General features: G+C 41.4%; 2 protein-coding genes across 3 annotated transcripts in view; one reads left to right on the forward strand and one right to left on the reverse strand.

The window, feature by feature from the left end:
• The first annotated feature begins 1016 nt into the window (after positions 1–1016).
• On the forward strand, positions 1017–4957 carry LOC308588562 (trefoil factor 3-like). Its single transcript, XM_081196968.1, has 4 exons — positions 1017–1177; positions 3068–3214; positions 4244–4326; positions 4763–4957. Exons 1-3 carry the CDS (start codon positions 1093–1095, stop codon positions 4282–4284), a joined length of 273 nt encoding a protein of 90 aa, XP_081053094.1. The 5' UTR covers positions 1017–1092; the 3' UTR covers positions 4285–4326; positions 4763–4957.
• A 5267-nt stretch (positions 4958–10224) lies between these two features.
• Positions 10225–22477, reverse strand: part of ABCG1 (ATP binding cassette subfamily G member 1) — a 46559-nt gene continuing 34306 nt past the window's right edge. For both annotated transcript variants that reach the window (XM_081199153.1, XM_081199154.1), the window contains exons 8-15: positions 21638–21752; positions 19453–19601; positions 18185–18286; positions 17785–17953; positions 16932–17032; positions 15747–15905; positions 15134–15252; positions 10225–13891 (exon numbers count right to left, since the gene is read on the reverse strand). In XM_081199153.1, coding sequence (XP_081055279.1) covers positions 13663–13891; positions 15134–15252; positions 15747–15905; positions 16932–17032; positions 17785–17953; positions 18185–18286; positions 19453–19601; positions 21638–21752 — 1143 coding nt within the window. In that variant the 3' untranslated portion in view covers positions 10225–13662. The remainder of the gene's footprint in view (positions 13892–15133; positions 15253–15746; positions 15906–16931; positions 17033–17784; positions 17954–18184; positions 18287–19452; positions 19602–21637; positions 21753–22477) is intronic.

Here is a 22477-nt window from a genome sequence, read left to right on the forward strand (position 1 = left end):
GGGGAGACTTATCAGTTGATTAGCATATTTGTGCCGTGCTGGGTGACTTTGGTGCTATTAATCACAGTAACCCTTCCCCATCAGTTACACCTTTGGTCAATGCATTACTCAGCTTTCAAATTTTATTTTCATGTACAGTTATAAAAATGAGAGAGAGAGAGAGAGAGAGAGAGAGAGAGAGAGAGAGAGAGAGAGAGAGAGAGAGATTTTTTTGTTTGTTTGTTACATAGGCATGACTCTAACAGCTAAGACTGCAATAATGGAGCTAATATTGGCAAATTAAGATAACATAGATTCTTACCAAGCAGGAAACTGTTTATGTGAAAATATACATTTGCCCTACATCAGTACTGGAACAGAGAGCAATCTTAGGAACAGCTGCTTCTTGCTGACTTTGGTAACAAAGTTAGGGCTGCCATACGTCTTGCAACCCTAAACAGAGTAAACCATAAAATCATCCTTCTATGTCCACTAGTGCACGTATTCAATTAGAAACAGCATTTTGCTTTTTATATAAATGCAAATGATGGAAGTGGGATTGTCTTCTGTCTTCTTCTGAATCTTTTTCCAGATGCATGTATAAGACAGAAGTTTCCCAAAAACTCAACATTTTTTTTCCAAATGCATAGAGTCCTCAACAGACTATTGCACATTCACATACGTCTGTGAACTGACACAATTTGGCAAGTCCTCTTTCTTTCCCAGTCAAGTGATGGGTACTGTAGTTGCCTGAAGTACTGCACTAACATGATGTGGATCGATTTAAGGGTGGCTGGGGGTGATTCATGAGGAAAGAATCTGAGGCCGATCTTTGCCACAGATCCCTCCCACTAAGTTTACCGATCGAATCATCATTTCTGCCACTTTATAATGTATCTGGAACATATATACAAATCTTTAATCAAAATCAAAACACAGGTGGAGTCGTGATGACAAAGACATTTGCCTCCCAAGATAAAAATTATCTGAAAATGTTGAGCAAACTGGCCGCTATAAAAATTGTTTTCTGCAAATCTTTTGCCTAGACCTTAACACTGTTGTTTGTTTTCTGGAGGAGACCTGAAGGTTCAGGACAGAGGACGGTGAGCTGCCATGGTGCACAAGAGCTTCTTGTTATTCGCTATTGTCCTGATTCTAGGACTCAGCAGCCTGACTAATGGATTTACTCTCCAAAGACGTGAGTGGAACTGTTTCATTTTTTTTCTTGGGGAATATTAAACCAGCTCCTTGAAACATTAAATAAGAGCTACCCACTTCACACTTTATGCCAGTGGCCTTCTTGCCGTGGGTACCACTAGTGTCACACCAATGTTTGCTGTGAAAGGAAGACGCAAGTATATTTGAAGGCACAAGACTCCAAAGCCTCTAGGCTCAGAGGCTCAGGACACCAGTTGCTGGAGAACACAAGCTGGAGAGCACTGTGGCTCCTATGTCTTGTTTGTGGGCTTCCCTTAAGCATCTGGTTGCCTGCTGTGGAAAGTGGGATGCTGGTCTTGATGGAACCTTGGTGTGATCCCACAGGGCTCTTCTTAGGTTCAAATATGCAGGGGACATCTGGCAGGGAGCCACAGTCAGTTGAGGGTCACCCAGTGTATACTCCTCATCCTTAAGTGTCTGGGGATGCAGTTGGATATTGTATGGCCCCTTCTGGTATTTTGCACATGCTCACCTGGGACAGAGACCCTTGAATAGTACTGAGTAGCTGTTTAGCAGAGAGGGGACAATTGAGAAAAGTTCAGCCCTCTCTGCTGCTTTCAGTCCAAAGCTATGGACAGAGCCTAGTTAGACTGTCTAACTGAGGCTAAGGCCAGGATAGTAGATGAGACAGAGGAATTGCAAATAGAGCAGCTGCTTGCACATGCAGAGGACTTTCTCAGCAAAGGTGCATGCATGGAAGCCTGAAGCTGTGGTGGAAATGGTTGTTCTTTGGGATAGGGTTGATATTCCGTTCTGTTCACATTTAAAGGCAAACCTGCATAATTCAAGCTTTTCAAAATGCTATGAAGAGCCATCTTTCGAAAGCCATCATTTTCCGAATTGTGTAATGCAGTTCTCCAACCAAGTAATGTGTGCAAAAATGTATATATAGTGGGATTAAGTGTGCAAAAATAATTGCACATGTTAGTGAAAATAAAAGAGGTAGTTCTTTACATTAGAGGAAACCGCTTTGCAAAATTGTGTATATTAGGCAAAATTACATACAAACATGTATATTAGGAGAAATTCACACTGAAATACTGTTGAGGACATACAAAAAAGAAATTGCAAACTGATGCGGAAATATGGAGAACTGAATTTTATGATTAGGAAAGTGAAAAACTGAAAGGAACTGAACTTGGCAGATCAACCATCCCTAGTGGTGTAAAGTGGATTACTGGAATTTATAGGCTTGCTGCAATAGGGAATTTGGTCAAGATCAGATTTGGTCAAGAAGAGAAAGCATGTACAGAGTAGCTGCCTTGGCTGTTGCTTACTTTCATTACTGACACACACACCTTCCGCTGATCTGTTAACTGTAACTGTAATGGGATTTACTCTTTTCCTTTGGCCTGATGTTGGCTGAGATGTGCTGGTGAGATGTGTTTGTTTTTGTAAGGTTTTTTCCTCATCTAGAAAGAAATAGGCTTGTTCAGGAATCAAGTCATACAACAGAAATATATTCTCTGTGTTGATTAACAGCGCTTGGTGTAGCATAGTATTGTGTCTGGCAAACTGAAAGCAGAAAGAAACATCCAAAACAAATTATGCCATAAAACAGGGGTAGCCAATGTGGTGCCCTTCTGGGGTTAGACTACAACTTCAGTCATCACTGCGATGAGTTTATGGGAGCTACAATCCAATAATATCTGGGCGACACCACATTGGCTACCACTGCCATAGAACCTTTCCCTGAGGACACAATGGGTGGCTGTTTCTAGAGAGTAATTATCCGTTGTTATGAGACAACATAAGAATCAGAGGAAATCAATGAATTCAGAATTTTTGAAATCAGGCTGCAGCATGATGGGCCTACCCTTCATAAAGGAAGTGCCATATGACAGATTCAATTGAACTTTGTCTCTAACAGCCACACAACAATGTGCAGTGCAGCCCAAAGCAAGAGTGAACTGTGGCTACCCATACATCAGTGCTCAGACATGCCACAGCAGAGGATGCTGTTTTGATTCAAGTATTCCTGGAGTCATCTGGTGCTTCTTTCCTGGAAGTGATTCAGGTATGTATATAGTTATTTAGACTACCTTCCAGGGCAAGTCAGCTTTGATAGACATAAAAATATATAGCAAAACAACAACAACACAAGCAACAAATACCACCTCCCCCAGACGCAATCTCCCATTAATACAACAGTATAATACAAACAAGAACAGCAATGGTAGTAAAATAACAATATAAGATCTACTTGCTCAAGTTTCTCAATGGCACCAATTACACTAGTTTCAATTTCTTATCCCATGTGCAGATTAGTTCAACAGAAGAAAAACTTGTACAGCAGCAATGGTCAATGTGGCAGCCTCTAGATATCGTTGAACTACAACTCCCACAACCCCGATATTTGGCCATGCTGAATGGGACTTTTGGGAGTTGGGACATATTGAGGGCACCACATTGGACACCATACTCTGTGTCAAACCCCCCAACTGTCCTAATTAAATAGGGATATCCCATTGGGTGGGGCTGCTCTTGTGTGAGTCACCTGACTCCCATAAAATCGCGGTCCAAAAGACTGTGCTTTGGTGTGCAGTGCTCTTCAATGGGTCATGTGACTTGCATGGGCGCACAGCCTCGAAAGACGTACATCCTGGTTTTCCTCTGGGACGTGTTGGAGGGTATGTCCCGTCTTGAAATATTTCTAAAGTTCAGGAATGCATATGTGCATTGCAAATACAGTTGAGGATGAGGCAAAGCCCTCTACATACATCTCCCTCTCTACTTTATTAGAGTCTTACTTTTCATCCTAGTTCTAGGGACTTATTAGCAATGGCTTTTTTGTGATGGTACTCCTCTCTTTTTTACTTTTTACTTTTTTTGCTGCCCATGGCAGCTACTACTTCAGTAGAATACATTTAAGCCAAAATAATACAAAAGAAAATACAAAAAGAAGGCAACGCTCTAAAAATGATACAGAGTGACCAGCAAGCCCTTCCATGTGTGCCTACAGGATGAAGCGAGATCAGACAGTAAGGCCTCATGCTTTTCCAAGACAGTTCATGTGTTACATTAGGTCACTTCTTTTCACTCGCAGGACTCATCCATTCAGGCCCGAAACCTGACGTGAGTCAGTAGCTCACAGATCTCAGCTGCGCAGCAACTTCAATGATCTCTGAGGTACAAGCAGTGAACTAGTTTAGTTATCCATCCCATGGGCTCATAGAAGGATTTCTGGAATGGCCGGAGCACTTTTGTTAAAAGCTGATTTTCTGTTTTTATGTAATAATAATAATAACAATAATAATTTATGCCCCGTCCAACTGGCTGGGTTTCCCCGGCCACTCTGGGCGGCTCCCAACAGAATATTAGAGCAGAATAAAACATCAAGCATTAAAAACTTCCCTAAACAGGACTGCCTTCAGAAGTAGTTATTTCATGTGGGCCTCTGACCCACAATGGGGCTTAATGGATCAGGTAAACATGTTTAGGAGTGGTCTGTTGAAATTGCCAAATAATGAAATAAATTGATTTCCAAATGGCAGCCCTGTAGTGTACATATTTCCCACCAAGCCCAGTTAATATCGTTTTCTTTTAAACCCTATTTTGTTTTCAGAATGCATCTCTTAAAATCAAAATAAGCCGCAAATCTGCCTTTCTGCTCTGATGATCTTCTGGAAGAAAAATAAAGTGAAACTACATGCACCTGCATGTGCTCTCCTGTGGATGAAAGGGAACTCTGCTGCCAGTAATGCATGTTTTTCAACACTCTACTGCACCCTAAAATAATAATAAAAGGAGCATACAGAAATATTATGGTCGTTTCTCCAATCTATGCCCACTAGCAGTTGGTGTGGTGTGGAGGGGGAGGGAAAGGGAAACTTATGGCCTTTTAACAGACTTATAAGGACTGGGTGGTGCATTCTCATTTCATCCTTCTGTGACTCTCCCTCCTCTTTCTCTCTCCTCCTCTTTCTTCCTCCTGATCCAATAGGCTATCATGGGTTGTACAGATTGCTCTTGCCTGCGGTCTAGACCGACTGCTTGCAGTCAGCTTCCCCCACTCCTTAATTTCACATCCCCTCCCTTTCCCCCCTCCTTGCCAGAGATCTAAACCAGATGTGGAGAACCTCAGGCCTGGCAGCCTCTCTCTCTGGGCTTTTGGGAATCTCCCCAGGCCATGGGTGCCAGGTGCCCAGGTCCCCAAGCACTCCAGCCCCCCCCCCCACAACATTCCCCATGAAGGGTTCGGGCACCCACAAATTTTTGCACATGCCATGGGGCATGCTGACATCAGGCAAGTACATCAGCGGGCATGCTGATGTCGGATGGGCATGCCAATGGCATGCGTGGCCCTGGGCACCCGTGGCCCTGGGGGCAAGCTGGCAGGTCTGCCTCAGGCCCCCCTGCCTTACCAGCCCATGCTTCCTACTGATCTAGTCCCACCTGTTCCCACAATGGCCAAGCCGTTGTCTATGGACATGAGCACAACAGCAATTACCTCTGCGCTTTGCAGCATCTGGTATTCAGAAGCATCCTGTCCCCATTACTGGAAAACAACAACAACAATTTATACCCCGCCCATCAGCCACAACAGAATTAAAAGCACAATAAAACATTGAACATTAAAAACCTCCCTGAAGGGCTGCCTTCAGATGTCTTCTAAAAGTCAGATAGTTGTTTATTTCTTTGACATCTGATGGGAGGGCATTCCACAGGGCAGGCACCACTACCGAGAAGACCCTCTGCCTGGTTCCGTGCAACCTCACTTCTCGCAGTGAGGGAACTGCCAGAAGGCCCTCAGCTCTGGACCTCAGGGTCTGGGCTGAATGATGGGGGTGGAGACACTCCTTCAGGTATAATACACAGCCATCCTTGCTGCTAGCCATTCATAGCCTTGGATTTTTTCCATTTTTGACTCCCCACCCATTTTCACCCTCTTTCTCTTCACCCTTTCCTACCCCCACATTAAAGTAGCTTGAGAGCTGTATGTGATCCTTGGAGCACAGGTTCCCAAATAATTTGCAGACCCATTTGAGATGTCAGAAGTATATGGAAGAAATTAATATTAAGTGCTGTAAAGCATAGTTTAGCAGATGTGTCTACACCAAGTATAAACCATGATGTTCTAATGTCTTTTACAGAATTGTATTCAGTAAAAATATTTTTGAGCAAGGACCATTTCTGGTCTCACTTTGCAATGAGGAAATCTCACAGCACCCTCTAGTGTACAGTCTTTGACTACATGCCAAAAAGTAAATAAAAATCAGCATAAAGAGGAGAAATGTAAGAAGAACCCATTAGTCCATCTAGCCTAGCATCCTGTTGTCACAATAGCCAAAGAGAAACCTATGACAATCCTCTTTTTAAGCCATCCAAGTTGGTGACCATCACTTGAAAGAATGAATCTCATAGTTTAACTGTTTGGTGAAGTACTTTCTTTTTGATGTCCCTGAATCTTCCATTGTTCAGCTACATTGGATGGCCCTGAGTTTTACTATTAGCATCTCTCTCGTCATTCTCTCCACACTATGTATAATGAGATATACTATGTTCTCCATTTACTTTCTAGACAAGGAAAATAGGAAAGGTTATTTTGGTTACTGGGTCCCACTTATGTAAGTGCAATTGCACAGTATGCCTCATAGAATAAGGTTTCTATGAATTAGCAGAGAGAGCCAATTTGTTTTAATGCGACTAAAAAGGGACTAAAAAGAGGCAGACTTGGGAGTGAGTAGACAGAAAAAAGAGAAAGGCAGACATATATGGCATAAAAACAAAAAAGTGGGTCCTGTGTTTAGGGATGCAAGAAGGCAACCAATTTCTGTTCCAACTGTATTTCTTACAATCAGCAGTGTTTCCTTTCTGCTGCCATTCGGTTTCCACTAAATATTGTGTTATTTATCTTGCTGTCTACTATTTAATGTAATTTATGCAATTAGTTACATAAGTTACTTAAATTACAAACTTAACACAATGATGTAATTATTTCCACACCATCCATTTCAACGCAGTTATGTTCATTTGTAGACTGAAAAACAACAATAATGATGAATTCTGATCAGTATTCATTGGATTGATTGCCATTCTGGGCATGGCATGAATAAGCAAACATTGGCAGTTTCTGCTTCTGTTCCCATTTTTGTTGGAATTCTCCAACATGCCCTACTGTTTGAGGTTAAAGACTGATCCTTGAACTGAAAAGCTGAAGGATGGTTGAATCTGGCCATTAAAGAGCGACCAAGCTGATAATCTGAAAATAGCAATACTTTTATTTTTATTCTCTGTTTGTTACATTGTTAAGTGTTCTCCATTTTCAGAAAACAAGAGCTCTAATTTGGAAAATAATGCACATACAAAGATCCTCTAGGAATTTACTATACAGAAATATACAAAGCCTTTTCATGTTAGTATCTTTAAAGTAGAGAGTTAGAATACCAACATCCTAAATCTTTTGATTAGGTACATGAATCAGGTACATGTCGTTCACTAACATTGTCTAAACTTCAAAATATGAAGAAGTCACCTGGAGGAGGAGCAGGGGGTAGAAAGAAGACAATGTTTACATATATCTACAACAGTGCAAATGTATCACAGCGTGCAAGCAGCAATAGTCTCTAAAACAGCAAAACCAACAGGAATCCAAAGTAATGCAGGGGGTGCATTACACATCCAAGAGAGGAGAGCTAGTTGACAGACAGCAACCTTGACTAAACTGGTGTCCTCTAGTTGGTTCGGGGCCACAACTCCCATCAGCCCCAGCCAACACAGCTGTTGATGGGGTAGATGGGTGTTATAGTTCAAAACATCTGGACAGCATCAGCTTAGTGAAGGATATCATACAGTATATGCACACTTCAGCACGCTGAGTTTTTGACATTTTACTTGCATTGACTCTTGCGTTTTGTTTTTATTTATTATTTTTCTTTTAAAAAAAACCCCACCCACATACATACACACATTAAGTATCTTAAATAACTAAATAAGGTTTAAGGGCAACAGCTCGCTGCATCCGAGAGCCAGAATTGTACAAATAGTTCAAATCCACCGTCAGCAATACCATACACTACAACTCACATACAGAAAATCATTTTTTAAAAAAGAAAGATGCCTCATGATCATTAAAAAAAGAACAATTCAATGTTTCGTTTAAAGCTACAAGGACAAATATCGCTGGATTCTTTTTAGACTATCAGGCTAGTAAAATTTCAGCAAAACCTGAGGAAGAGAAGGAGCTCCGCAGACTATTTAGTACTTCCAGGTTTCTAACAGATCACATAAATAAAAGGAAAGATAATCCTCTGGAAAATACACTTACAGTGCAAGCACAAGCCTAATCCTGTCTACTCAGAAGTAAGTCCTAGTGAATTCAATGGTACTTACTCTTGAGTAACTGGGGTTAGACCATGTCAATGCTGAGATCTAGAGGCCTAAATGAATACAGTGGTGCCTCGCAAGACCAAAATAATCCGTTCCGCAAGTCTCTTCGTCTAGCGGTTTTTTCGTCTTGCGAAGCAACCCTATTAGCGGCTTAGCGCTATTAGCAGATTAGCGGCTATTAAAGGCTTAGCGGCTTAGCAGCTAAAAGGCTATTAGCGGCTTAGCGGCTTAGAAAAAGGGGGGAGGAGCAAAAAAAATCGGAACACTCGCAAGACGTTTTCGTCTTGCGAAGCAAGCCCATAGGGAAATTCGTCTTGCGAAGCAGCTCAAAAATGGAAAACCCTTTCGTCTAGCGGGTTTTCCATCTTGCGAGGCATTCGTCTTGTGGGGCACCACTGTATATAGACCTATAAAATTTCCTACTTTTGATTTCATTTTTTTTGAAAAGCAAACACCTTGAGCCCTTTTCACAAGAAAACTGCAGGTGCGTTGAATGTGTAGAGAGAGAAGAAGAGGAGGAAGATTGTGTCTACTGTTGCTGAACCCAATGCTTGCATGTTCAGCCGAGCGCCTGAGCCAAGTCAATGCACATACCAGGTGTATGAGTGATATGGGACCCTGTCTTTTGCTGGGTTCCTGACTGTGCATAGTCCATACGCATGCAATCTGCAAGCACATAGGGCCTATTTGCACATAGGAGGGGGAACAGTGGACACAATCCTGAGTCGTTCCCCCACCCCATGCATTCGTGAAATATGTGAAATTAGTTTCTGGGAAAGCAAGAAAGGAGACCCCGATGTTGGAATAAATTGATAGGAACTGTGCAGTTTCCCTTTTTAACTTTTACACAAATGTCATTTCAAATGCAACATTTCCTTTGCCATTTTAAGACCCACTTGAGTGTCCTTTTTAAATGGAAAAACATCATTTGGGCAGGATTCAGTACCTAGTTGGAATACCAGAGGCATTATGAACATTCCACAATTGCTTTGAGGTCAGGTGTCTCAGCCATTGCTATGATAACAGATGGCTCACATGCTGTAGCAAACATGGCAATTGCCAAGCGCTTCCACAAGCAAGAACAATAGCATGCACAATTGTAACTCCTGTGGAATTATCTCCAGCCACAGAAGCAGAAGATAACTGCTGTAGCTATGAATACATAAATGATTGAAAAGAAACAATAGGCCACAGGTGCAATTCTTTCACAGTTTCCCCCCCATTCCTTGCAAAAAAAAATTAAAAAAATTCCCATATTTTAGTTTTGTAATGGAATGCACCAATACAAGTGGAATTATTCAAATCTTCTAGATACTAAGCCAGGAACATGTTTTTTCAGTGCATGATTCACAGAGTAAATAACCAGCCTTCATCCACCTGCTATGCTGGCTGGTCATAATGGGAGTTGTAGTCCAACAACAGCCAGAGGACACAAGGTTGACATGGGCTGTGTTATACAATTCAACACACTGAAAAGGAGCTATAAAAATTATCATAAGCCACCGGTAATAGAATTTGACATTTCTCTATAATTATGGGGCACAGCCTCTCTTAAAAGCAGCTAGTGACAGGTCATACCAATCCCAAAACCAACAGAAAACAAAATTCCCTAAAGCACCCACTAACATTGTAATAATTGAAACTTAAATATATAAATTGTTCAATATATTTCTGGATCAAATCATTTCCTTGTTAAAATTTCATTTTCCAAGCTGCACCACTTTAGCTGGGTCCCACGGTGGCAGATATGTTTGTTTATTTATTTATGAGAAAGTATGACATGAAGCAACTGGGTAGGGATAAGAATATTATAAATGATTGTGGCAAAAAGAAAACAATCCAACTTTAAATTCCCAAAACTGAAAATACAAAATGGACATATTGGCAAAGTAATTTGAGGCTATTATGGAAAGCATCAAGAAGCCAGTTCTTCTTGCCCAATCAAGTTCTGTTTCATCTTAAGTAAATCCATGACATCTAATTCATCATTCGCAAACTGTGGAAGGCTGATTGTGGCTATATCCTACAATCAGATGACATTTTGTGACATTCACCTGCTCTAGGCAGCTTTAGCCCTTTGCCTCTTCATGGCAATATATGGAAGATGGATTATTATGGTCAATCATGTCTGATTTGATGCATAGACAAAGTGGACAGTGGGGGGGGTCTCCTGCCACCAGCAGGAGGTATGTTGTCCCAAGTGCAGAACTGATGTAAAGGAGAACATTCTAACGTCAGCTTGGAACATAAGAACACAAAGAGGTGTCTTGAGTTTTCATTTCGTCTTCCATCAATTTCCTATTGTGCACCTGTTCCGTTTTTAATCAAATTTTGTGCGTGATGGAAAGGTTTACACACTCACCTCAATTTCAATTGAACACAACTGTTGCATCGAAAACCCATCACTGACTTATACTGAAAGCTGTGACAGCTTTCTGATAAAAGAGGCACCAGAATAAAACCCAACACCACAGATTACCACCACATGCAAATTGGAAGGTTCTCTTGCTGCATTCTTTCACTGAAAAGTGAAGCGTCTTAAAACTTGGAGGTGGGGGGATGGGACAACATCACATCAGAATGATCTGCTCATTGTATTATGATTTAATGATCTCAAGTTGAAAGAGTTGTGTCTTTAATACGGGTTTTTGTAACTTTTTTAAAAACAGAAACCTGTTTTAACCTGAATTACAATAATGAATTTGAGGACACTCAACTAGATAAGAAGTCTGGTTATTTGAACAGCTCCCAGATTACAATGACAGGCATACACTGTCACATCAGATTACTGTTGCTTTTGGGTAAGGTAGACCTTATGGGTTACTGGAAGCCTGCCTGCACTTTGGGTCTCTAGTTAGTGGTGCAGATTTGAATCCCGCCATATGTAAAAAGGAAAGAACTTATTATCTCTAGCAATATAAATCTGTTCACAAAACAATCTAAATTGTATTAAAATTTGCCATTTATCACTCTAGAAGCCAATACCTCTCCTTCAATCTTCCAAATTGTGGAGAGGGAGAGACACCCAGAAGCTGTGGCTTATTCTAGCAGTTTTGGTTTAACAAAGATCTCTCTGAAGTGCTTAAAATAGTCCGTTGAACAATGGCTCTTCTAGATTACACGCACAAAAGGGAATCTCACTGTGATCCAATTTCTCTGAGTGGGCCATTTTATCTAGTTGCTGAATGAGCTGCTGAAACAAAACCACTTCTGGCCTGAAAACAGTCTTATTTGATTCACTCATAAAGTCAACATAATGCCATTCATTCAATTTCCCAACCTGAGTGCACTGGGCTGAACTTGGCATGACATTTGGATCTCTTCCAGATCTAGGGTGCTTTACTGACTTCCTACTCTGTTAATTTTCTATATCGCCCTTTAAACTGCTGGGTAAACCCACAATTACTATACAAAATTCTACCAATATACAGAAGCACATTGGCTTGGCAGAAATCAGGAATGCAGAGCCAACTCCCTTCCAATTACCCTGCGTACATTTTACGAGGCTGACTTGGTCCGAAAGGAAAGCAAAATGTTAATGGATGGCAAAAATTGGTTAATTATTGTTTAGACCTGGGATAGTCAACTTTGTGCTCTCCAGACTTATTGGGTTCCAACTCCCATCAGTTGCAGCCAATGGTCAAGAGTGATGGAGTCTAATTTGGACAGCACCATGTTGGCTGCCTCTGTTTAGACCACTTGGTTGCAATCTAGCAACCAAGCAATCCAGCAAGCTTAAGCCATTTTATTTCAATGGGGTTAGGACAGTAGAGAATGGTATAGTGGGGCAGTGATGCCCACTTGACCTCCTGACAACTGAGGAGCTGCTGCTTACCAGAAGGAGAACAGCAAGGCAGTGGGGAGGTTGACATGATGCAAATGCAGCAGATGAGCCAATCCAGCACTCCTGCTGATGCGTTTGCACCATGCTGACCTCTCGGTCATATCTCCCTTCACCCTCTCCCTCCTGTAAGTAGCAATGACTCAGCTGTTGGGAGTCCCCATGCTGCCTGCTACTGGGTTAGAGCCACCGAGCCTCTGTGCTGGGTTATAATGGCAGTATGTTTTGCGAGAAATGTATGTTGGAACTCATGAAAAACAGAACTGATGACTTTTGTTATACATGCTGGCCTTGCAAAAACCGGAAGAACTACATATGCACTAGAGAAAACTTTTACTATTCCATAAGGAGTCATGACATTGCACCATTGGCAATTCTCCCTTCTGTCAATATCTGTGTTATTAAAATATTTTAGAACATTCAAACACGTGTTTAGATCTGATTCTATTTTGCTTAGACTGCCTCAGATTCCCAGTGCAGGAACACTCAAGCTTTTGCATCCATGGGAGGTAGGAAAATGTGGACAATGAATATTTCAAATACCATAAGAAACATGGGTTGAAAGAATATCCTGAAAGAAAAATGCTAAAAGGAATCATCTGTGGTCAGCTTATAGATAAGATGCACTTTTTGCACCCTAGAATTCTTTTTACAGAGTTCGTGGAATTTGACATTTCTTTCTAATATTGTGATTTGGGAGTATGAGACCAGCTCATGAGAATAAAGCTCCAGAAATCTGTATGTAAAGAAGACAACAGATATCAAGTTACTTATATATCCTTTCTTTTAAGAAAAAAAACCCATTCATTTGATAAAGGTTTGACGAATCTGCAGACATCTGTTTTCATGGGGGATTTCTTGTGGGGAAAATACGTGCAAAAATTGCAGTGATGCAACAGGATGAGATAATATATTCCTCACATTTTTGCAGGACATAGAAGAAAGATCCCCAGCCATTTTTTTTACCTTGTTGCCACATGAGTACAGCTACCTTACAAGAAAACACAGCTTCCATGAGAAAAAATTCCTGTGATCAGCAGCAATGGCTCCCAGATGTGAAACAAGATTCCCTTCTAGTTTGTCTTCCTAGTTAAAGCTAGAAAGCATAAAAGAAATATGACCAAACCCAGTCAGTTCACAATCATGGTTAACTATGCACCCATTAAACCACCAGGACATGGTTTTCTATGGGCTAGATCACAATCCCACTTGCAGCTCGGCACTGGAGACTTGTCTGCCACAATCAGACAATAACAGTCTACAACTGAATGTTGTTTGTTGCATCTGCTTCCTCTCTACCTCTCTGCTCGAATCTTGTATCTGAGGACAAAGTAGGCAATGAGGCGTAAGGAGATGAAGAAAATTCCAAGCACGATGAAGTCTAAATAAAGTTTAGCATTTTCTACATCCAGCTCTTTGAGGATGGCCTCTGATTTTTGAAAATGGCAAGTTTCATCTTTGTCGCAGTGGAGATCTTCCCGATCCAAACCATAGATGGATAGAATGACACCTTCAAATCCGTATCTAGAGAAAATAATAGTTTGCAAGGTCAAAGCGGAATCAAATCTATCAGGCAAAAAATAATAATCAAGTACCTTAAAACAACAGTAATTGAATTAATTATTGCTTAAGGGGTTGGCCATTTTAATCACTATATTTACATCCATGACGATCCACGTACAGTCCCAAAGCTAAGCCATAAAAGCAATAATGACAATATCAGTAGCTTTAGTTTCTGCTTGTGATTGTTATGTGTTGCACAGTGGGAATATGATGCTAGATCTGGATGCAGTTCTGAACCACTGCTCAGTCATGAAATTCGCTATGTAACTCCGGACAAATCATAAGATCTTACTAACCTAATTGACAGAGTTGTTATGAAGGTAAAATGGGGGGCATACATCAGAAAACAAGCCAGCTGAGCAAAGAAAAAAAATCCCTAAACAAATATTATTGGATACCCAGATTAGGTAAGAACAATCTTAACTGCAGAAGCAGTTTCCCATATATGAACTCAAACTAATTCTTGCTAGATTGTAGCCATGTATGAAACCATCAAACAGATGGCACCCCTCACCATATCACTGTTTTGGCTTTATCAGCAGGGGAAAAGGGATGCCCCAGCCTTTGGTAAAGGAGAAGCTGGGAGATGAGATTGTCTTCCCTTTTTTTGCTGTTTCACTGACTTGCAATTTTATTGTATAACTTGTTGTGTTGTGTTTTGTTTCCTAGTTTGTTGGCTTAGATTCTTCATTAGATTTTGATGTGTGTATTTCTGTCCTGGGACCTTCAAGTGAAGGGTGGAGCACAAATGTTTTAAATAACTAAATAAATTCCAGTTTCTGCAGACTGGTCACCTGCTGGGAAGCTGGCGAGGGCGATTAATTGAAGAAAACCTGCAAGGATCTGTAAAGTGGGGCACTTCCACAACTCTGTATAATGACATAAGGCTAAAACTTCCATTTCTTCAGTAGAGAAAGGCAGAAAGGTGTATTGCCTAGCTGTGGTCACACAGGGAGTATGTGCTAACACTCTCTGAACTAAGCTTTGAAAACAGGATTCTCTGGCTCAGGTCCTATATGCTACCAAGTTGATCAGACTTAGCCAAACATGGCCCCTTTAAACTCAAACCACACCCATCCATTTCATGCACATGCTCTCATTTTTAAAAAGTGCTAACTCTCTGAACCAAGAGGATGCATTAATCAATGGTGAAACTTTATTAGAATTGTACTTGAAGTGCCAATCAGCACCCTTCACATTTACCTGACATATGAGATGTAGGACAACCATTGGAGGTAAGCTGGAATGGTATCAAAGCTGACAAAAAATCCTGAGAAGAGGAGAACGGGGATGGCTGTAACAGGGCCTACAAATGTTGCCACCTATAACAAAAAAAACAGGCAGATATCAAGATTAAAAACTAAAGCAAAACGAGGGTTGCATTTTTGCCAGACCCATCACTAACAGAAGGCTTTTCAGTGCCAATGGCATTTGTTGGATGGCATGCACCATCCTTAAGCATGCCAATAAACTGAAGCTACAATTGCCGAAAGGAACAGGGATATGTAATACAGCCTTCGCCAAGTCGGTGACCTTCAGAGCTCTTGGACTATATGTCTGATCTTCAGCTCAGTTGGTAGAGCATGTGACTTTTAATCTCAGCGCCAATGGTTTGAGCCCAACATTGGGCAAAAGATTCCTGCATTGCAGGGGGTTGGACTAGATGACCCTCGTGGTCTCTTCCAACTCTATACTTCTATGATCTCATCAGTGCCCACCAGCATAGGCTGATGGGAGTTGTAGTCCAACACAGGTGGAAGGCAGCAGCAGCTTGGCCAAGGCTGGTGTAATATCACAAAAAAGCAAGAGCCAAGACCTGGAGTGAAGTGGATGCTGCCCCAATCAGAAGCCCCAGTGACTGAGCCACGAGTGATGTCATTGTCCCCAGGGCTGCAAACAGGACGAATCGGAGCGCGTCAGAGGGTTGTGAGGTCATCCAGTACACAATGCTGCAATATGCTACAGGAAACATAATCTGCAAAGAGACAGACATCTTTTAAGGAATATGGCATTATACAACTTCTTTCTTTTTTGATATAAATACCATATTTTTCCATCTATAAGACGCCCCCATGTATAAGACGACCCCTATTTTTTCAACCCAAAATTAAGAAAATGCACTATGCACTATCCGTGTATAAGACGACCTCTTATTTTAAACTTCAAAAAGATAGGAAAAAATATAGTCTTATACATGGAAAAATATGGTAATCGGCACTGTTTTTTGCTTAGGGGAGGGAGGAATGGGAGCTTCCTGCTACATCAGCTCTTTATGGTATCACTGTAGGTTGGCATCTTTCCTCCCCGCATGCAGTGATGAAACACATGGGAAGAGGGATAATACATTTTCTTCATCTCATCATGTAAGCCATATTTTGTTTAGCAACTGAACTTCAACCAGTGTCCACCAGCACCTTTCAGAAGAGCGCTAACTATATTTCGAAATTCACTTTTGTTGTTTTTAGAAAATATATCACATAGTGGTGTGCAGAATGTTTGTCTAAACTCTCTGCATACTGCCCCTACCCCCAGATTGCTCCAAGGGAGGCCATGCCACCAGCTGTCATGGTATGCCTTGTCCCCAGCAGTGGAGCATATGCCCACACTCACCAGGGTGGGCACGCTCCTGAGGGGGGGCAGGGCGCACTCCTGAGGAGCAAGGGGCATGGAGGGTGCCCTCCCAGGTGTGGGATAGTGGCTCGGGTGCACGGAGCGGTGCATCCCCTGCAGTCAAGGGTGGAGCAAGCCACCAACGGTGGACATTCGGCACGCCGTGCGCTCGTGACTGCTAAATGTCACCCCTTCAGCGAAGACACCCGGGGCGATCCGCTCCCACCTCACCCCCTTCCTCCGCCCCTGTCTGTCCCCACTGCAAAGCTGCCCCACATGCACCCATTCATTTATATGGAAAAGATAAGAGTAGAGTAGAGTGTGTTCAGGATTCCTACTGTTGTTGCTGTTCTACAAAATTACAGAGAGAGATGTGAAACGACAGATCTACCTGAAAAGGGACGTCAGCCATCGTTTTAGCCAGGTAGTAGGCCTTCAGACTGTACCAGTAATTCAGATGTTCTCTAAGAAATACGCCCATCTCTAGAGGAACTATGTTGAACAATTAAAAAACAACAACTGATAAACTGAAAGCAATTGTAGATTATAACATTACGATTCAAATGTGATAGCTGGGTTTTACAAGGTGGTGTTCCTTGTATTCAGTCAGCATAAAGGAGCAGGTAAAGTGGAAGAGGTCCTAGGTTTGCAGCTGCGGCTTACCAATTCCACAGCTAACTTCATGTGATATGAGGTGAGTGACGAGTGGGCCTAATTTGGCCCATGGGCTGCAAGTGCCCACATGGACCTCCACTGCCCTGGCCATACCTGCTCATGCTTCACCAGTTGGGGGGTGATTTTACATGCATGCACTGGTCAGCACTGTAAGCATGTATTCCTTTTAGAGGAAAAGCAGGATCCTATATCTACCTATGTATATATTCATATATGAATTTTATAAATCCTGTAGGTGGCCTATCAAGTTACTAGCTGTAGACACAGAAAATACGGAATCACAAAAGGCTGAATGGTGGTTTACTTCTGTGTCAATTTGTGGGCAATGAACAAAGACAACACACCATTTTGGGATTTTTATAATAATAATAATAATAATAATAATAATAATAATAATAATAATAATAATAATAATAATAGTTGTAAAGGCCATTACATTTCCTTGTTTGATTAAAATCAATTAAATAGTCAAGAGGTTGGAAGCCAAGTCACTGGCAAAATTCTCTCAGATTTCAACAGCATCACAGAAATCCTAAAAAAAAATGCCTCCTGCACAGGTCATGACTCACATGTAAGGACTGTTGGCATGAGTGCAGCAAACATGAGAAACAACATGGAAAAGAAGAGGAAGCCAGAGTTGCTCAGGACTTTTTTGGCTTCGTTTCCGATCCCCAAGTACAGCAATCCTATGAGGAGTCCAATGCCAATGTGCGATGTGATCCGCAGATGCGTCAGGACCTGGTAGGAAGGCAAAGATATGCTTGTGTTAAGAATGTTTTGAGTTGACAAGTGCTGTAACATAGCTTAATTTGGTAGATATGGATCTATCATTTGTATACCGTGCAACAGCCTATCCACATTCCATACCAGCCTCCTCCAAGCTAATACATGTTTGGGACTTCAACTCTCATCATCGTTTGGACATTCCTAAAGGGAGGAGTTTTTTTTAAGCATTGAAACCAGCCTTACCGAATCCCTCATTATGGTGAGAAATGTTCTTTTAAACAGAATGCAGAACTGAGTAAGGCAGCTGGCTGAGAAGCTGTGACAGCCTTCTGTGGATGAAGAATCCTGAAGGAATAGACAAACAAAAAGGTAGTTAAATGTACCACTCAGGACAGGTTTTGGATCAATGAATGCAAGAACTCTGTTGAATGAAATGAAGGACCCATCTAGTCAAACATCCTCTTTGCAACAGCAGCCAAGCATATGCTTCTGAGATGCCCACCAGCAAAGTAGAAAGGGAACACTTCTCCCTTGTTCTTTGGCCGTCTCCCAGCAACCAGTATATGGTTGTACACTAGAGCCGGTTGTTCCCCCATTCAGCCATTGTCACCACTGTTGGATTTATCATCCATGAATGCATTTAATCTCTGTTGAAAAACCAGTGCCCATTGCCACACAGCTTAATGGTGGGTTGCGGGAACAAGTACTTTCTACCTGAGTTTCCCTTCAGTCTCAGATGAGGAGAAAGAATATTAAGCACTTCCAAAAAATAACTCTGGATGAAGCGCTTCACGTGAAATTTTTTTTTAACTCAGCTCAGATTTTTTTCCTTTTTCTATTTTAAAAAACTCAAATATGAATGTTATTGACCTTTTATTTTTGTTGTTTATTTCATAAAATTTATATACTGTTTGAGTGTAAATAAATAAATAACCCTCCAAGCAGTTTACAAGAATAAAGGCACAATGATAAGGCAAGAATGATAAGCATCAGCTTGTCAAATTGAGATTTTGTTTTGACTCCCTCCCTCCCCAAAAATCCCATAGCATTGAGAATATTGGAAGAAATCAATTAAGGAGAATGTGAATATGAATGCTTTCAAACAAATTCAAGGGTTGTATAAAACTAAGTTTTGTTTAGAGAGGACCCACTGAAACAAATGGACTTCAGTTAGTCACGCCCATTGAATTTAACAGAACTACCCTGAGTAGAATTACCGTTCGATATAACCCCAAGTTAGGAGAATTTGCTTAACAATCTTGCTTAGAAGTCTTGGCTGAATAAAACATTAATAACAAAGTTCATTTCCATGCAAATGTCTCCTCAAATGTCTGGTTTATGTAACCTTGGAGCAATGGCACCAATCATGATGTAGAATTGCCATTCTTGAACTGCTTATTTCTGGCTTATGTCAGTAGCATTGCCCCCCAAAGAAGGCATTTGAAGGACTGTAGCAACTAGCTTGATCGCCTTTCCTCAGCCATTTAAGTCACAATTTTCATTTAAATTACCTCTTCAGATGGTCTGTGCCATAGGAAAGGGTTAAGTTCACTTTCTCCCCCAGAGTTTCTCTTGAAATCGGAATCGCACATTCCCTCTTGGACTGCCCTTACTAGACGACTGTTCTGGTCTCCATACTCTCCGGAGGCAACTTCCATCACTAAACAGAACAGAAAAGAATCATTCTATCCACCTCCATTTGAAATAGTTATGGAAAAGGCAAAAGGACTGGTGCACAAAACAATCTCAGCTGGCAGGTATATTCAGAAGTGGGTGCAGAGATATTTTTGTGCATTTGTGTAAATGGTGGGCCCTAAAGTTCAAAGGGTAGCAGTAGCTATCTCAATACTCCATGCATTTGAGAAAGTGGGCTCTAGATTACAACAGCTACTGAACTCATGATTATTTTAGATGAGGCTTGTATCCTACTGGACCACTGAGGATGGTAAACTGTGTTCCACGGGGGGCGGGGGGGCGAAACTGTACAGCAGAAATAGGGAACCTGTGCTCTTTCAGATGTTGTTGGAACTACAAATCCCATCATTCCTGACCACTGCTAATTGGTGGGAGTTGAAATCCAATATCTGAAGAGCCCCACCGCTGCTATTAAAGCACCATGAAAGACAATTGCAACTGGGACGCAGAAACTGCATCCAGAAATTATTTCAAAGAGTACGAAATTTTGGAACAAAATCCAGCCATGGCAATCTAAGAAATTCAACAATCCCATGGTTATAGCAGGTTTCTGGGACAAGGAAATGCTTGTAGCATCTAAACCTGTGATATTTTACTTCTGAAGAAATGCAGGTCACGGGTTGCATGCAGAGATACAATATGAATACAATGCAGCCTGTTCATAAGTTATGATGAACGCATGACAGGGGCAGGGGTTGCAACTCTGTAAGCCACACACCCCAGTATGTTCACTCCATGAGCAACATCATAGCGCAAACTAGGATTATTAGACAGTTCCTGAAGAAGGTCACCTGCTCTTCAGACATGCAGTACACACTATACTGGCACTTTAAATGAAAGCTGGACTATAGAAGTAGCTAAAAGCATGTTGCTGCCTTCCCCAATGTGGTGCCCACCAAATGTTTTGGACTACAGTTGCCATTATCCTGTAGTCCAAAACATCCAGGTGCAACAGGTTGCAGAAGTCAGGACAGTGATTGTAACAGCTTTGAAATATGTTATAGGCTTAATCACAGGACTAAGTAAGTGTAACACCTTGTAAGACCAGACCCATATGATTGTAATATACATTGGTACCTCTGGTTACGTACTTAATTTGTTCTGGAGGTCCATTCTTAACCTGAAACTGTTCTTAACCTGAAGCACCACTTTAGCTAATGGGGCCTCCTGCTGCCGCTGCGCCGGCGGAGCACAATTTCTGTTCTCATCCTGAAGCAAAGTTCTTAACCCGAGGTATTATTTCTGGGTTAGCGGAGTCTGTAACCTGAACTTGAAGCGTATGTAACCCGAAGTACTACTGTATAGGGTTGTCCACTAATTAAATAATTATCATTGAACACCCCCTGACATTTATTTGGTTACCTTTACTTTATATGTTGATGAAATGCAGGGTTGCCATACATCCGGAATACTGCAGTCGCAAACAGGTGAAAATTGGCGAAATGTCTGGGAAAATCTGGACATATGGTCGCCCATGTCGGTAGTGTCATTTTTTATGATTTTGCTCAGAAATAGTTAAAAAATGTCCCCCCCCCAAAAAAAAAACCCCACCTCAACAACTTTGCCAAAAAAAATCTCTGGATTTTCATTTTCTGAAATATGGCAAGCCAGTTTGAAACTTTTAAAATATCAAATTTATTAGCAAGTCCAGCCACTACGGTTTCAAAATTCAAAGAAAACTGGACTTCTTGGATTTTTCTATTGAACAGAAGGAAGAACCTCAGGAAATTCAGATTTTTAAAATCATTTCAGTTGTTCTGGGGAAATGATGGTAGGAAACGAGACATGACATTGCCTGTGCCCAAATTTTTCATTTCTAAGAACTTATTCATGTGCTGAGTTCAGCATGCTTGCCTACCACTAGAGGGTGTGATTTAACAAGAAAGACGTTATCATTTTATGACATATATTAAAAATAAATTTCCGTTTTGCTCTCAAGAGCTTGTTCAAAACAAAAACAAATACAGTAAGCACAACCAAGAAATCAATCCATTTGCTCACCAAAATCTGCTGGATTGTGGTACGTTGGACAATTTAAACCCAAATCTCTCAAGTAAGGGACTAGGTTTAACACTTTCCCACGGTAAATGCACTGCCCTTGGCTCAAGACATAGAGCTGAAAGAAAGAAAAAGAACAAATGATAAATAATACTCGAGACTGGCTGCCTTGTAAACCTATTCAGTAAACCACTATCTGATCAGAGGGGAAAGTAGCAAGATTCCTTGCTAAGAGTCTAAATCAAAGGACACTGCGACACAGCAACGTCCGAGGGATTTTAGTATACTTTTCAGGAAGCAATGTGATTTCTCAGAAGTAAGTAGTCTCAACTCTGAGACCTTCACTTCTGGAAAACACATGAAGAGTTTTTATCTACTAAACTCTGTCTTCAGACACATAGTGGAAAACAGGCTGAACATGAAACCATCAAAGAAAGAGGAGTAACCGAGCAAATTGATTCTATAATTGTCATTCTTCACTTGCTTTTCACTGAGGGCCCCTCCGGACTAATGCTTCATTGTAGGTTCATTCTGCAGCACAGTCCTGATACAATGGATCCCTCTGCCAGGACTCTGCTGTAAACTGCTCCCTCCCTTGCAAAGGAGTTGCAGTTATGTTGGGGTTTGTTTGCATGCATCAGCAGATAATGTTTAATGAGGCCCTCAGAGCACTTTAAAGTGTCACCCAATCCCAGCTGTGGCTCCTTGGAAGCAATTTTTTCCAACTGGAATGACTGAAAAACGTGCTGCCGTGATCATGAAAATCACCTCCAGGGTGGTGTACGTTAGGTTCTCTGTGTGAATAGACCCCAGGAACCATCAAGATCCAACCTATCAGTCCAT

The sequence above is a fragment of the Podarcis bocagei genome (genome assembly GCF_964188305.1).
Source record: "Podarcis bocagei genome assembly, chromosome: 6".
Taxonomy (NCBI): Eukaryota; Metazoa; Chordata; class Lepidosauria; order Squamata; family Lacertidae; genus Podarcis; species Podarcis bocagei.

Excerpts from the sequence above, each read along its gene's own strand:
- LOC308588562 (XM_081196968.1), top strand. The coding sequence starts at position 1,093 with ATGGTGCACAAGAGCTTCTTGTTATTCGCTATTGTCCTGATTCTAGGA. Across the intron at positions 1,178-3,067 it reads TGGATTTACTCTCCAAAGAC|CCACACAACAATGTGCAGTG; the intron begins GTGAGTGGAACT and ends TGTCTCTAACAG. Across the intron at positions 3,215-4,243 it reads CTTTCCTGGAAGTGATTCAG|GACTCATCCATTCAGGCCCG; the intron begins GTATGTATATAG and ends TTTCACTCGCAG.